Here is a 14,962-nt window from a genome sequence, read left to right on the forward strand (position 1 = left end):
CTTTGTGGAAGACAGTAACACAAACATCCTGCCTCCATCACTTCCCACTCTGTGGAGTCAAAACATACATTGTCATATGAAAGACAACAATCCCATGACTGCAGTCACGGAGCAGGAATTCTAACATGGCCATGCTGGCTGGGGCTGATGGGAGTTGTAGTCCAGAAACTCCAGAAGCTCATGGATCTGCCTCACAACAGTGGGAAGCTGGTTACAAAGCTTAGAAGCCATCATCAGGAATGGGCTCCTCTTCACCTGCCAGAATGGGTGGGCCAGTAGAGTGGTTCACCCAGTCTCTTATAGAGAGATTTATGCCTTAATTCTTTTTATGTATGAAATTGTTTTAATTGTTAAATTGCTTCAATTACTTTCATATGAAGCCATTCATAAATGGATGGGAATAAATAAATAAATAAATAAATAATCAGGCTGCAAAACCTGAATGCTGCAAAAGCAGAATTTTTGAGAGGGCAGCATAGAGATGAAATGAATGCAACTCTGGGCTGGTTCCTCTATGTTTGCTGCATTTCACAACACACAGCAGAAGGTGTGTACAGCCTCCCCTGTAAACCACTGACTTTGAAGTCATATGAAAGGATATGAAAATTTCACCTAGGATGGTGCATTTGCTGCAGGCATCCAGGAGCACCTGCAGGAGGAGGTGAGTACAAGGCAGTCAGGGCAATTGTGGACCACTTTGGATTGTGGATACACCCCTTCTTGCACTGATCCCAGTATTGTTACTAACCATCTGCCCTGCAGGAAAGTCGAGAGCAAAAGACCCGCAGGAGGTGCGTGGGCTACAGGGACTGAATGTACTGCATAGACACACATCTAATCCTCTGACAAGGAACAAAGGGTGAATTCACACAAGCACAGTTGATGGCTGTAACTTTACAGCCACCCAGAGCATCTTCACATCACCTTAACAAAATAGTGGTCAAAAGTCACAGTTCAGACCTTCTTCACCCCCTGATAAGAACTATCAAGTGTTGTGCAGATAGATTCTGCCCATGGAACCACACACTATCAATGATATCACCTTGAGCCCTGAAAAAGTTCAGGCATAAGGATCCCCCAAGTCATCTTCCAGGGGGCTGGACTTGATTACCCTTTGGGTACCTTCCAACTGAAATTATTTTATTTTATTTTCACGTCTTCCTCCCTCCCTGGAGGATTTCACAACTCGGAGAACACCATTCGTGTCTTGTTTCAAAAAAATACCGTAATTCCCCGCAGATCTATAGGACAAATACCGTTCCAGTGTTCTTCGGTTTTTAGACTGTTGTCACACTCAGCCAATGGAGATGTGGACGTGCCACCTTGAACAAGTCACACGTCACACCATTGAAAGCACACTAATAACAAGGGCAGCGCATCTAGCGCACGACCTTGCCCTGCCTTATTCGAGGTGGGCGGGGAAGCGCTGGAAGGGCTCCGGGAACCGTCGACGACCCAGCCCCGCCGCCCCAGCGCGCAAACCAGAGCGCGGAGGTGCTTCGGTGGATCTCCCTCTCCTGACACTCCAAGGCGGCGATCGCCATGGCGACTTGAGGCGAGGTTATAAAGCGGCTCCGGGGAGTCGGCGCCTCGAGTCGCCGTCGGGCCATGAGCCGCGCGGGGTACGAGCAGCAAGCCATGCTGCGGCCGCGGGACCTGGGCCCGGGGGCGTCGACGCGCACCTTCCTGGAGGCCATGAGCGCGGGCCGCCTGCACCTGGCGCGCTTCGTGCTGGACGCCGTGGACGGCACCATCGTGGACTGCCGAGCCGACCGCGGGCGCACGCCGCTCATGCACGCCGTGGCGCTCAAGGACCCCGCGTGGCGAGTGGCCTTCGCCCGGCTGCTGCTGGAGCGCCGCGCCGCCGTCGACCTGCGCGACGACGCCGGGCGGAGCGCGCTGAGCCTGGCCTGCGAGCGGGGCTACCTGGACGTCACCAAGCTGCTGGTCCAGTACGGCGCCGACCCGGACGCGGCCGACTCGCGAGGCTGGAACCCGCTCATGTACGCCGCCTGGCAGGGCCGCGCGCCCGTCGTCGAGTGGCTGCTGCGCTCCTTCCGCCGCCTCGGCCTCTGCCTCGAGCGCGCCGACCGCGCTGGCCGCACCGCGCTGCAGCTGGCCGCCAGCGAGGGCCACGGGCGCTGCGTGAGGGCGCTGCGGGCCTCCGGAGCCTTGATCCTTGAGCTGCCCGAGCCGGCGGCGGCGTCCCCCGGCGACGGCCCGACGGCCCCTCGGTCGCCTCGCGGGGACGGCGGCGCCCACAGGCGGGAGCAGGAGGACGACGACGAGGAGGAGCAGCGGGGCCCAGACACCGCCGCAGCGCAGCCCGGCTCCGAGGTGGGGAGAGGGGGCGCCTCGCTGCGAGGCCGCCCGCTGATCCGCAGGGCCACGGCGCCCGACTGCCAGAGCCTGCTCGGCTACTAGGCGGCGAGGGCGGGAAGCGCGCGCTGCCCTAGGCTCCGGCTGCGCGTCCCCTCGGCGCGGCCAGCTCCCGCTTCGCCTCGCAGGCGTTGCTTCTGCCCGCGGATTCCGACGTGCCGGCCGCTTCGTCAGCGACCATTTGGACCATTGCGTCGTTGCCCGCGGGCGGATTCGGAGCGCCTCCGCACATCCCGAGGCTCTCCCGATTTCGTTGAACAGCACCCGGGAAGCGCAGGTGTTAGCATTTATTTAGTTGAAACAAGTAGCAATGTGCACTGTGATAAGGTGCGATGAATGGTTATTTACTGCTTTCGCTTGTCAAGAATGTTCTAGAATGATTGGGCGTAAGGGTCTCGTCGATTTCAGCAAGAGGGTCGAAGTGTACTTCCTTTAAAATCAACCTAAAAGCACAAAATGTCATTGTCACCTACAACATTCATCAGTTTCCGTTGCCCGACTGGAGTGTTGTTGCCAGAGCTATCTTTGCCCATCTCAAGAATTTATGTACCGTTTTGGGGCAAATCTTGCAAAATGAGCGGGTGGAAAATCTCAGGAGCCTAATCCATGGATGGCAAAGTACCATTTTGTCAAACTCTAATATCTTCCAGCTATGAAAAAAAATATTGGTAGCCTATCGCTGTCAAGTAAAACTAATGGTGAACCTGGCTAAAAGTGCTGAAAGGTCAGTTCAGGGCATGACAGCAAAATAAAAATTTTGCATTTTCTGAGTATGCTTCTTTCTGTAATGGGTGAAATGGATTAGTGGTCATTTTGGTAAATAACAGAAGTGTCAATATGATGTCCAGATTGCTACATTTTCATGGCAGTTTCTGTAAGGTATTCTGAAGAAGATTTTGCACTATGTCTGATTCTTAGGAGATGCTTTCATGTCCACTTAGATCTGTGTGGATTTCTTTATCTAAATGGAATTGCACTCGTGTACATTGTCTTTGAATCCAGCAAGCCTTAATAAGATAGAAATTTATTTGTAACTAGATGCCGCATTTGCCTGAAATGATTTCAATGGAGTGCATTGGGATGTTTGTGGCCTTTCACTTTTTGTGGCATTTTTTGTTCAAGTTTTATTTATTTAGTGACACTGCATGAACTCTGAAAGTAACGGAAAGACAAACAAGGTGTGAAGTGGGAGTTGTGTGATCAGATCAGCTGTTATTTAACCACAGAGGGGGGAAATGATAAGGGCTCATATTGTCCCTGTCTCCCCAGCCCCCTTCTGTGACTAAGGTAAAGGGAAGGTAAAGTTAAGGGAAGGTAAAGGACCCCTGGACAGTTAAGTCCAGTTAACGGTGACTATGGGGTTGCGGCGCTTATCTCACTTTCAGGCCGAGGGAGCCGGCATTTGTCCACAGCTTTGACCAGACAGCTTTCTGGTAATGCGACCAGCATGACTAAACCGCTTCTGGCGCAACAGGACACCGTGACGGAAGTCAGAGTGCACGGAAATGCCGTTTACCTTCTTGCTGCAGTGATACCTATTTATCTACTTGCACTGGCGTGCTTTTGAACTGCGAAGTTGGCAGAAGCAGAGACAGAGCAACGGGAGTTCACCCCATTGCGGGGATTTGAACCACCAACCTTCTAATCGGCAAGCCCAAAGAGGCTCAGTGATTTAGGCCACATCGCCACCCGCATCCCAGTTTCAACTGGATGAGTTATCGGAACATGTTGTTGGTGTTACTGCTTTATTTACATTTTTTTTTTTTGTTAGTTAATAGTATATTATTTATTAGGTGGTTGTTAATGTATTTAGATATTTATTTATTTATTTGTTGTTGTTGTGGAAGGTTAACCCACCTTCCCTGGTATAACAACCCCAATCCAAATTCTGTTTCTTCGAACAGCTTTTAACAAAAGAAAATTACATTGGGGAATCCAATCCTGGATTTTTCAGGCCCACTGAATTCAACAGTACTCATTTCTGGTTAGACATGGTTTAGCATTGCAGCCTTACTGTCTGGCAGCAGCTCTCCTGGACTCTCAGGCAGGGGTCTGTCTGCTACATCACTTGCTACCTGTTTTTGTTTTTGTTTAGTTTTTTTGAGATGTCAGATTTAAACTGGGATTGATTTTTTATTGTCAAAACTTTAAAAAACACACACATGGTGGTAAAGTTTTTGAAGATAGGAGGGCAGTGCACTTGAAAAGCACATACAAACTTGGAAAATTATTAGCAAGTTTAGATAATAGTGTGTGATTATTTTCTTTCATTTTCCTTTCATAACATCTTTGTAAATTGTAGTAGTACGGTTTTCCACTTCAGAAATAAAGTTGAAGCTGCATTGGTGTCCATCTGATGAGTCTGCAGCTGATCCCAGTCTATGAATTTCTTAGAGCCAGGATTCTAGGAGTTGCATTTTATTAGCATTGACTGCACAATTCAGAAACGCATTGTAAAGCTTTGATCCAGGCTTTTAAAAGGGACACTGACTGCAAAATGCAGCATGTAGCAATAACACAATGTTAGTTCCATACCCACTGTGACTTGTTCCTTTTGTTTCTTTTTTAAAAGCACATTGTGATTACAGCAGGATGGACTCAGAATTTTCTTCTTTCAAATGTTGGTTTGTTCTGGTAAAGGGTTATGTAGCTTATCAAGCTGACCTTCTACAGAATGCAATAAAACTGGTTTCTTGCTAATTGTATGGCTCTTTCTTTCTAAGGAATCCATTGCTGAGTAAATATTTTCCCCTGGCTACTTGGGCGGATTACTATTTAAATGTGTTGTAGGAAGAGGGGGTTATTGTTTTGTTTTGGTTATAACTATTTATTTTGTGCTTTTATCCTGTATATTTATCTTGTGAACTGCCCTGAGATCTTCAGATAAAGGGAAATATATAAATTTAATAAATAAAATAAATAATACAATCAGATTATGTGTCCTCAGAAATGACACTCCCTCCCTTTTAGGAATTCAGTGGCAGAGTAACCTCCATGTGCATTTTGGGATTACTTTTTATTTTCATCAGTCACAAGTAGGGATGGAAGGATCTGTCCATTTCACTTCTCTCTGTTCCATACTTTTCCAATCTTAAATTCAGGTTATCCACATTTCTGCAGCAATTTGTGATTTTTTCCCTTCAGCATTTTAGTGCAAATTTCTCCTAGTAAACATATTTTGGTCTGCACTTTTGACTAAGGTGCACATTTCTGCAAGCAATTTCTCCTAAGACGCATTTACGTTACTTTTCAGCACCCTCATTTTTATGCACTTTTGTACAGATTGTTTAATTGGAGAACTGTGTTCTGGTCTTTGTACAGTTTCAGAAAGTGCAAATTTGGCTCTAAAAGCTAGGTGAATTTAATGTCTCCCCCACCCCCACAGGCCTTTTTGATTTTCAAAAGATGGTGCCCATTGTCTGCTACTTGGGTTGGATTTTGTAGTCTAAATTCAAACTTTTATGTTTCTGTACAAATGATTTATAGGCACATTCTAGTAAGGTAGTTCTGTGACGAAGGCCACTGAAAACAAAGGAGTTCCACTGATTTACATGGTGTTTGTCATGAAATGCTTTTGCTAGGTTGTGCTCTGTTTTTTCTGTGTTTGTGCAGCCAGAGAAGCTTCTTGGCATCTGACACATCTTCAGAAGAATAAGAGAACACTGAGTTACAGAAACTTGTATTTTGTGGTTGTTAACTGCTGGCGGGTGGGGTGGGGTTTTTCCATAAAAAAAAGCTGCATGCTCTTTTTAAAGTAGTGCTGCTTCTATGTATTGTTCCAATTAAAAACAAACAAATAGATCTTCAGGATCTATAATGGAGTGAGGCATCTGCAGAACCTATATTCCCTTGCCTCCAGAGTAAAACAATAGGATCATACCTCAGTCCAGGGGGCCCTTTTTTGTAGATCCCTGTCCTTGCAAATGGCAGGGCTGCATCTGTGCCTCATTGCTGCCATCCACTTTCATAATAAAGCACTATTGGCCAAATGGACTTCACACACCGCCCACTGCCTTGCTGGCCATTCTTGACTGAAACTACATGGAATTCATTTGGGCCACTGATTTGTCTGTCAAGTTTATAGGCCTGACACTTTCTGTGGCAAGTTTTTAAACTCTTGAGTTAGGAACTCTGTGGAGCACTTTGGAATAAGGATAAACGCGTTTTTCAAAAACATTTCAACATTGCAATGGGTTTATGAATAATCAAAATTGTGTTTTAATTTAAAACAACAAATGCAAACAACTCACGGAAAGGAGAAATATTTGTTTCAGATAATTAAGTTAAAAAGAAGGAAGAAAGAAACCTGGGAGTTTTTTGCACAGGATTCCTGGAACATACAGACATATTTTACAACAAGCTCTCCCCACAATATTTCAAGTTTTTTGTTGTTGCTGTTTTTACACGTTTTCATATTTTTACCACTTGGTGGATTGTGTAAGGGCAGAATCTGAGGCAGTAGAAGTGACACCTGACCCCCCTCCAACCTACCCCTCCCCACTTTCCATAACTCCTGCCCAAATGTATCACAAAACTGAATTCCAGTTATGTTACAACTATGCTCCACACAGTAACACACATAATACAACCTAAACTAATCGGTGCCAACTGATCTGGACATTACACAGATAAGACTTAACCATATAAAATTTCTGCATCAACCTTAGATAAGAATATTAGAAGTGGTCCACCTACATCCAGGAGATTATAGAACCATGAGCACACATTTAAACTCTGTTCCATGCATTTCCCCTATTCTCAACAACATAGGAGGTAGGTAGAGTCTTAACTTTCTCACTGGCAAAACAAACATTGTTCAGTGGAATGGGAGAGCTTCAACGTTTTATTGACCTTGCTACAGAATTCGGAGCTGGTGAAAAACACCACCCAGCAGCTGCCTCAAGGCTGTATCCTTGGTCAAGTCCAGTGTACTTAGAGGGGCCTTGATATGAGCAAACTGAAGTTCTTATCTGGATAACCCTTGTGCTGCCTTCTACTTCCAGTCTTCGCTGGAGAAGGCACTACGTTTACATGCCGTGGAGTTTCAAGCATCAGGTTCCAGCATCTCTGGAGAAATGTCTGCCATGAAGCGCTGCTTGCCAGCTGGTGTAAGATTGTGAAATGACAGACCATTCTTAAGGTTTGAAAAGCCATAGGCCCCATATTAGTCCCAACTGTAGAAAGAAAGTAAGTCCTGGAAAAATGATTCGAAAGGAAACAAGGTAGGCGAGTCTTTTGTAACAGGATCAAGTAGCCCATACATGAGATGAGATGATTGTTTTAGGGAAGCCCATTGCCAAGCTTATGCCATCCAGATGATTTGGACTCCAACTCTCATCAGCCCCATCACAATCCAAATCATCTAAAGGGCACCAAGTTGGAGAAGCCTGTTTTCAGGTTAAAGTAAGGATGGCTACCTTGAAATGTGTTTTAAAGAACAAATACCATCCTGCGAGAGGAATGTTGTTCCAGTGCAGTCAGTAGATGAAGTCTCTGCAGGTTTGCAGGTATGTACAAATCAAGTGGCGAGAATCTTCTTACAAACACCAAACATGCTCCTGAAATAGGAACTATCCCAGAAGCTTCACAATATATATATTAAGACTTGTAGGAGTCCAGCTTTTGATTGTCTTCAGCAATGAAAAAGAGAAAAAAGGTAAACATTAAAAAGCAGCTCAAGATGGTGAAAATTCCCTCTCGCGTTCTCGGAAAGGACACTGACAAGTTCCAAGCCATGTTTGCGGGGCCAGGCTGCCCTTGATCTGATAACTCCAAGAGAAAGATTGCATTCGAATGCTATGATATACTAGGTGCTTCTTAAGTTTGGGGTCAGCAGGTGGAGGTCCGTTTCCTATACCGCTGAATAAGGGGCACCAGGCACTCTGGAAGTCCCGTCTGAAGCAAAAAGGGGTGATCAAGGAGTTCTTGGGCTGTTGCTCGCTCCAACGGGTCACGTGTTAACATCCGTTCCAAGAAGTCTCTTAAAACTGGAGATGTCTGTGAAAACAGAACAATTCAGATAAGCCATTTTAGGGCAGGAGGGTGGATGAAGGGCAGTATGCACAGTTAATAAATAACAACCAGTAGTAGTACTTAAGGACATATTTAAATATACAGACTCTGCAAATGATGCTTGTGTGGAGAAAGTCCTCCCCTGTCTTGTTTCAGGTGATCGTGCTACTTGACTAAAATGCGATTGATAACATGATCTAAGCAAAAAGTGGAACCAATGGGCTCGGGAAGCATTTTACTAACTAGCAGCCTTGGTCAGGTCCAGCGTTTGATTTAAGATGCAGCTGTGTTCACAAACCATTTATTGTGAGAGGCATTTCTTGTACCAGCCACTAGATGCCAGCACCAGCCTATAGAACCAAAAGCTGAAATCAATACTAACTTCTTGATTCTGAGTCTGAACAAATCTCAAGTACAGTGGTACCTCTGGTTACATACTTAATTCGCTCCGGAGGTCTGTTCTTAACCTGAAACTGTTCTTAACCAGAAGCACCACTTTAGCTAATGGGGCCTCCCGCTGCCACTGCACCGCCGCTGCACGATTTCTGTTCTCATCCTGAAGCAAAGATCTTAACCCGAGGTACTATTTCTGGGTTAGCGGAGTCTGTAACCTGAAGCGTATGTAACCTGGAGCGTATGTAACCCGAGGTACCACTGTAGTCAGTATAAAAGGTGGGATACATAGACACAAAGGATGCAACTATCATAAAGCAACAGCTCAAATGTACTTGGGTTCTATGGGCCAATTTTCAGGGAGCAGGAGCCGCACTTAAATGTTCTCCGTGGCAGTTTCAAATATCACAGGATCCTTCAACATGGAAAGAACTTCCACACAGGGGGGAAATAGGGCAAATCCACGTACAGTGGTGCCCCGCAAGACGAATGCCTCGCAAGACGGAAAACCCGCTAGATGAAAGGGTTTTCCGCTTTTCGATGCACTTCGCAGGACGAATTTCCCTATGGGCTTGCTTCGCAAGACGAAAATGTCTTGCGAGTCTTGAGATTTTTTTTCACTCCCCACCCCCTTTTTCTAAGCTGCTAAACCACTAATAGCCTTTTAGCAGCTAATCCGCTAATCCCTTAAGCCTTTAATAGCCGCTAATAGCCGCTAAACCACTAATAGCGCTAAGCCGCTAATAGGGTTGCTTCGCAAGACGAAAAACCGCTAGACGAAGAGACTCGCGGAATGAATTAATTTCGTCTTGCGAGGCACCACTGTATATTACCTTGCATGCCAATAACACGTGCCTTTGTTTCACTGTGCAGATCTGCTACATAAGACGTATGTGAGATTATCATAAGCGACCACCTGTACTGGTTTTTTCATGCCTTTCCGCGTACAACCAGATTCTATGAAGTACCTGGCTGTGACATTTCTTACAAACTGACTGACCTTATGAGAATTCTTTATTTTGGGAGGAGGGCTGTCACGGAGCCTCTTCATTGCTTGGACTGGAGAATCGCTGAAATAAGGGGGTTCTCCATCCACCATCTCGATCACCATGATTCCCAAAGACCAGATGTCTACCTGCAGAAGCAAAATCGTGCATCAGTACAGATGGTCTGTAGAAAGATACCTCATGATCCTCTGGCGTTTACAGAACTTCTTACCTGTGAAGCAGACTAGCAAAGAGGTACTGGGGACCTGATATCAGCAAAGAACCTGAAAGGCTGAATCAGGAGCGGGAAAACTGTGGCTGCCCAGATGTTGTTGGACTCCAACACCCATCATACTTGACTACTGGGTAGACTGGTTGGAGCTGATGGGAGTTGGAGTCCAAAAACAACTGGTTCCCCCCTATGATATCTTAAAGGACTCATCCAACCTCCAAATTATAGCACAAAAGCATTGCTTCACAATGTTCCTCTTAGGACTGTCATTACCTTTCCACTTTGCTGTTACACACAAATACACACTCATCCAAAACTTCCAAGTTCTGCTAAAGAATAATAATAATAAGTAATCATATTTTGTTAAATAGGAAAGTTGCCTACTTCCATGTTTTATTCTGGTTTTGTGGGCTTGACTTTGCTACTTTTAGACTTCCAAAGCTGTGAGAGCAGTTTTATATTCATGCTAACCTTTCACTGGGGTGGAGATGTAAGTGCTGCTGGAATGAACGCAAAAGCAACACAATCCAGATTCTTGCATCCTACCATCAAGCACGGTTCCCATCGTGGTGGGCCACACACTTCACAAGTAACGTAGCAGAGAGCAGGAAACACTGAGGCATGCTAGGTCAGATACACCTATGTATGTCAAGGAATTGGTTTCAGAAAGCATCGTAAACCAGGTTTAAATGGATATGTCCTGCTCATTTGCTGTCTCTTTTGCAGTCCAGGAATGATAGTTACCTCTGTGGTGTATGGAGACCTTGAAATAACTTCCGGAGCCATCCAGTACGGTGTCCCCACTAAGGACTTCCTTTTGGGGACGTCCTTACTGATTTGAGCACAGAAGCCAAAGTCGGAGAGCTTGACCTATCCCAAAGAAGCAAAACGTTACCCTAAAGTTACCAGGAAAATAAAATGGGGCAAAGGGGCAAATAAAGCAGGTTGTAGGAAAACCTGGAGGCAGCCTGGGTCCAGGGATGCCAACTTGAATGTTGGGGTGGGATGGGGACAGGTAAGCCACACCCCACATAAACATAAGGCACAGCACATGCACACCATTTGAATAGCAATGCCCATCAACTCGGGGGGGGGGGGCAACCCCCTAAAATATTTTATTGGGAGGGCCAAAAGGACCTCAGTCCCTTGGACAGGCATCCCCAACCTGTGGCCCTCCAGATGTTTTGGCCTACAACTCCCATCATCCCTAGCTAACAGGACCAGTGGTCAGGGATTATGGGAATTGTAGTCCAAAACATCTGGAGGGCCGAAGGTTGGGGATGCCTGCCCTAGGAGTTGGTTCCTATGCCTGGGTTGCAGGAGTAGGAGGTGGAAAGGGGGCAAAAAGTGAACATATGAAACTACAGTCGAACCTTGGTTGTAAAACGTAATCCATTCCGGAAACCTGTTCAGCTTCCGAAATGTTCGACAACCGAGGCGCGGCTTCTGATTGGTTGCAAGAGCTTATTGTACTCAAGCGGAAGCCGTGTCAGATGTTCGACTTCCAAAAAACGTTTTCAAGCATTTACTTCTAGGTTTTCAGCGTTCGGGAACTGAAACGGAGCCATTTGGGAATCAAGGTTTGACAAACCCTTGGCTAGCCTAGTGCTGTCTATGCTGAGCAGCAGGACATTATCCAAGTCCTCAGACAAAAGCAGGGGTAGCCAACTTGGTGCCCTCCAGATGTTGTGGACTAAAAACCCCATCAGCTCCAAGCAGCATGTTGATGATGATGATGATAATAATAATAATAATTTATTTCTACCCCAGCCACCCTGGGCGGCTTTCAACAGAACATTATAAACAGAATAAAACTTCAAACATTAAAAACTTCCCTAAACAGGGCTGCAAGGAATTATGAGAGTTGTAGCCCAAGATGTCTGGAGCTTCATCACATTGGCTGCCCCTGGGCAAAAGTCTTGCCCAAACTGCTGCCTGAGGACCATAGTAGACAATACATCATCTGTGAGATTAAAAAGACCCCCAGGCAATTGCTAAAGGTCAAGTGTGGGCATGAAAGGCCTGATCCAATTGGGACCCTGCCACAGAGGGAATGGGGCATCAACCTTTGGCCTGACCCCTCCTGCTGGGGTTCAAATCTGGACTGGGGGATCCTCTCTTCACCGCTGGAGTTGCCTGTGAGGGAGCTCCCGCAGCCACCATTATGAAGGTTGGGTTGTGCAGCTTCAGCGGGTACAAGATCTACCCAGGCCACGGCTGCCGCTATGCGCAGCCGGCCGGCAAGTTTTTTCAGTTTTTGAATGCAAAATGCGAGTCTGCATTCCATTCCAAGAGAAACCCCTGCCAGATCAACTGGACTGTTTTGTACAGGTGGAAGCACAAGAAAGGACAGTCTGAAGAGGTACAAAAGAAACGTACCCGCCGTGCTTTCAAGTGCCATAGGGCAATCACAGGTGCCTCTTTGGCTGAAATAATGGCCAAGAGAAATCAAAAGCCTGAAGTGTGAAAAGCCCAAAGGGAACAGGCCATTAGAGCTGCCAAGGAAGCAAAGAAGGCTAAGCAGGCTACCAAGAAAACTGTACCCTCCACAACAAAGGCACCTTCAAAGTCTGCGCCAAAGCAAAAAATCATGAAGCCTGTAAAAGTTTCTGCTCCTTGTGTTGGTGGAAAACGCTAATTTTTTTGACTGCTTTGGTTACATGAAATAAACATTTGAGATGCAAAAAAATATAAAATAAAAATCTGGACTGGGCCCTCTGATGCTTGCTATTTTGGGGGCAGTGGGGGGAGCCCCCACTTGCTCCAATGGGAGGTGTGCGCTCCACGCCATGCAGGTACAGAAGGCCCAATCTGAATTGGGAACACAGGGAGGCAAAGAGTTAAAGCCTCCTAATCCCACCACATACACTGGGTTCTTGATCTGGATGCCTCCCAACGGCGCTTGCAATTTACTTTTTAAAGCCATTTGCAATTGCTAATTCATGTGGAATGGATGTCCACCATGGGCCTGAAATCTATCTTAAACTACGGAATGAATGTGTGACTTTCAGTGCACAAAACTTGCTACGGCACAGGGGAGCTGGAGAGAGAGCTTTGCAAAGCGTTGTCAGGGAGGAGAGAGAAGAGCCCAAACTGCGAAGGAATTCTTACCCTTCCATCAAGGGTCAGGAGAATGGAGTCACTCTTAATGTCTCTGTGAATCACACCTTCGGAATGCAGGTAAGCCAGTGCCTGCAAGACTGACTCACACACTGTAGCAATTTGCTCTTCATTCAGCCTGGAACAAGAAGCAAAAATAAAAAAATCGGAAGTCATTTTCTTTCATAGAGCAGAAGCAATTAAATATCCAATTATGTCTGATGGCATGAGATTTAAGTGAACTTCCTGCTCCGTCCAGAGTATCGGAGCTTGTAATGGAATGGTGGTAGCCACAACCATTGATTTAGAAAAGATTAGACAAATCTATGAAGTACGGGGCCTGCAGTGACTGGAATAGCTATGTGGAAGTTTCATATACAAAAGACGCTTGCAGAATTCCAGAATTTTGTGGGAAGGATTCATAGAATCATAGAATTGAAGAGTTAGAAGGGACCCTGAGGATCATATAGTCCAGGGGTCAGCAACCTTCTTCAGCCGTGGGCCAGTCCACAGTCCCTCAGACCATGTGTTGGGCCAGACTATATTTTGAAAAAAAATATGAACGAATTCCTATGCCCCACAAATAACCCAGAGGTGCATTTTAAATAAAAGCACACATTCTACTCATGTAAAAACAGGCTGTTTCCCGGACCGTTCGCAGGCCGGATTGAGAAGGTGATTGGGCCGAATCCGGCCCCCGGGCCTTAGGTTGCCTACCCCCGATCTAGTGCAACCCCCTAATATGCAGGAATATGCAGCTGTTCCATACAGGGATCAAACCTGCAACCTTGGCATTATCAGCACCACGCTCTAACCAACAGAGCTATCCATAATTAAAGCGAATTAAAGTGCTCTGTGGCCCTAGCACAACAAATGCACTGTAACAAAGAAATGGATTTTTTTGGGAGGAGGGGTAGGAAAGTAGAGAAATGCACTGAAAAGTGTGGGATAAACAGATGATTAATGACAGACATACTGTGTACTGTAAACACCCCACAAGGAAATCAGGATGAATGCTCATTGTCGTATAACCTCCCCTCGAACAAACGGGAACAAATGCTCAATAAAGGCAAGACATAGTCTAACCCCCATGTAAGTTTTGCACAAGCAAACCAGGTTGGGGCAGCATGCTGGAGTCACACAATATCACCTTTATACATTGCACCAGTGGGAAACTGCCAAGGTAGAATTTATTAGCAAATTTAACACTGTAGAACTTGAGCTCAACAAATCCTGGGAGTGGGCAGCTTGCGACAGAAAGTAATTGTCCCTCTTTGTGTATTTATTTACATTACTGATCTCGCTAGGCCTATTCATCCCCAGTGGCTGCTAGCTGGGTGTGGCTGATGGGAACTTGTGTTTATTGGACTGCATTCTTATTTATTCTCACAGTGGCCAATCAGACGCCTATGAGAAGCAACAGCACACACCTTATTTGTGCTCTCCTGAAACTGGCGTTCAGAGGGATATGCTGCCTCTGACAGTGGAGATAAGACACAGATACCAGGGCCAGTAGTTCTTGATAGCCCCATGGTCCATGAATTTGTCTTATGTTGACGGAAGCTATCATTTATTTATTACATCTGTATCCTGCCTTTCCTCAAGTATCTCGAGCCAATTTACATGGTTCTTCGTCATTTAAAAACATTTTAATATTTTAATGTTCCATTATTTTAATGTTGTATTTTACTTTTGTATTTAAGTTGTAATCATTCCTCTTGTTTTTATTATTGCTTGTAAGCCGCTCTGAGCCCGGCCTTGCTTGGGGAGGGCGGAGTATAAATAATAAATTATTATTATTATTATTATTATTATTATTATTATTATTATTATTATTCTATTCTTACAACAACCCATTGAG

The 14,962-nt window shown here is 45.7% G+C and overlaps 2 protein-coding genes and 1 pseudogene across 21 annotated transcripts in view; 2 read left to right on the top strand and 1 right to left on the bottom strand.

The window, feature by feature from the left end:
- On the top strand, positions 1 to 5,079 carry ANKRD63 (ankyrin repeat domain 63). The gene has a single exon (XM_083451136.1). It carries the CDS (start codon positions 1,609 to 1,611, stop codon positions 2,422 to 2,424), a length of 816 nt encoding a protein of 271 aa, XP_083307262.1. The 5' UTR covers positions 1 to 1,608; the 3' UTR covers positions 2,425 to 5,079.
- A 1,494-nt stretch (positions 5,080 to 6,573) lies between these two features.
- Positions 6,574 to 14,962, bottom strand: part of LOC310681968 (serine/threonine-protein kinase PAK 6-like) — a 46,399-nt gene continuing 38,010 nt past the window's right edge. For all 19 annotated transcript variants that reach the window (XM_083450192.1, XM_083450199.1, XM_083450203.1 and 16 more), the window contains 4 exons: positions 13,114 to 13,240; positions 10,747 to 10,872; positions 9,785 to 9,919; positions 6,574 to 8,376 (listed from right to left, as the gene is read on the bottom strand). In XM_083450192.1, the coding sequence (XP_083306318.1) occupies positions 8,209 to 8,376; positions 9,785 to 9,919; positions 10,747 to 10,872; positions 13,114 to 13,240 (556 nt within the window). In that variant the 3' untranslated portion in view covers positions 6,574 to 8,208. The remainder of the gene's footprint in view (positions 8,377 to 9,784; positions 9,920 to 10,746; positions 10,873 to 13,113; positions 13,241 to 14,962) is intronic.
- On the top strand, positions 12,124 to 12,704 carry LOC310682426 (large ribosomal subunit protein eL24-like; annotated as a pseudogene). The gene has a single exon. The product of its transcript is annotated as a large ribosomal subunit protein eL24-like (transcript).

The sequence above is a fragment of the Podarcis tiliguerta genome (assembly GCF_965153285.1).
Source record: "Podarcis tiliguerta genome assembly, chromosome: 1".
Taxonomy (NCBI): Eukaryota; Metazoa; Chordata; class Lepidosauria; order Squamata; family Lacertidae; genus Podarcis; species Podarcis tiliguerta.

Bases quoted from the DNA above. Each gene is read 5' to 3' on its own strand.
- ANKRD63 (XM_083451136.1), top strand. From the start codon at position 1,609: ATGAGCCGCGCGGGGTACGAGCAGCAAGCCATGCTGCGGCCGCGGGAC.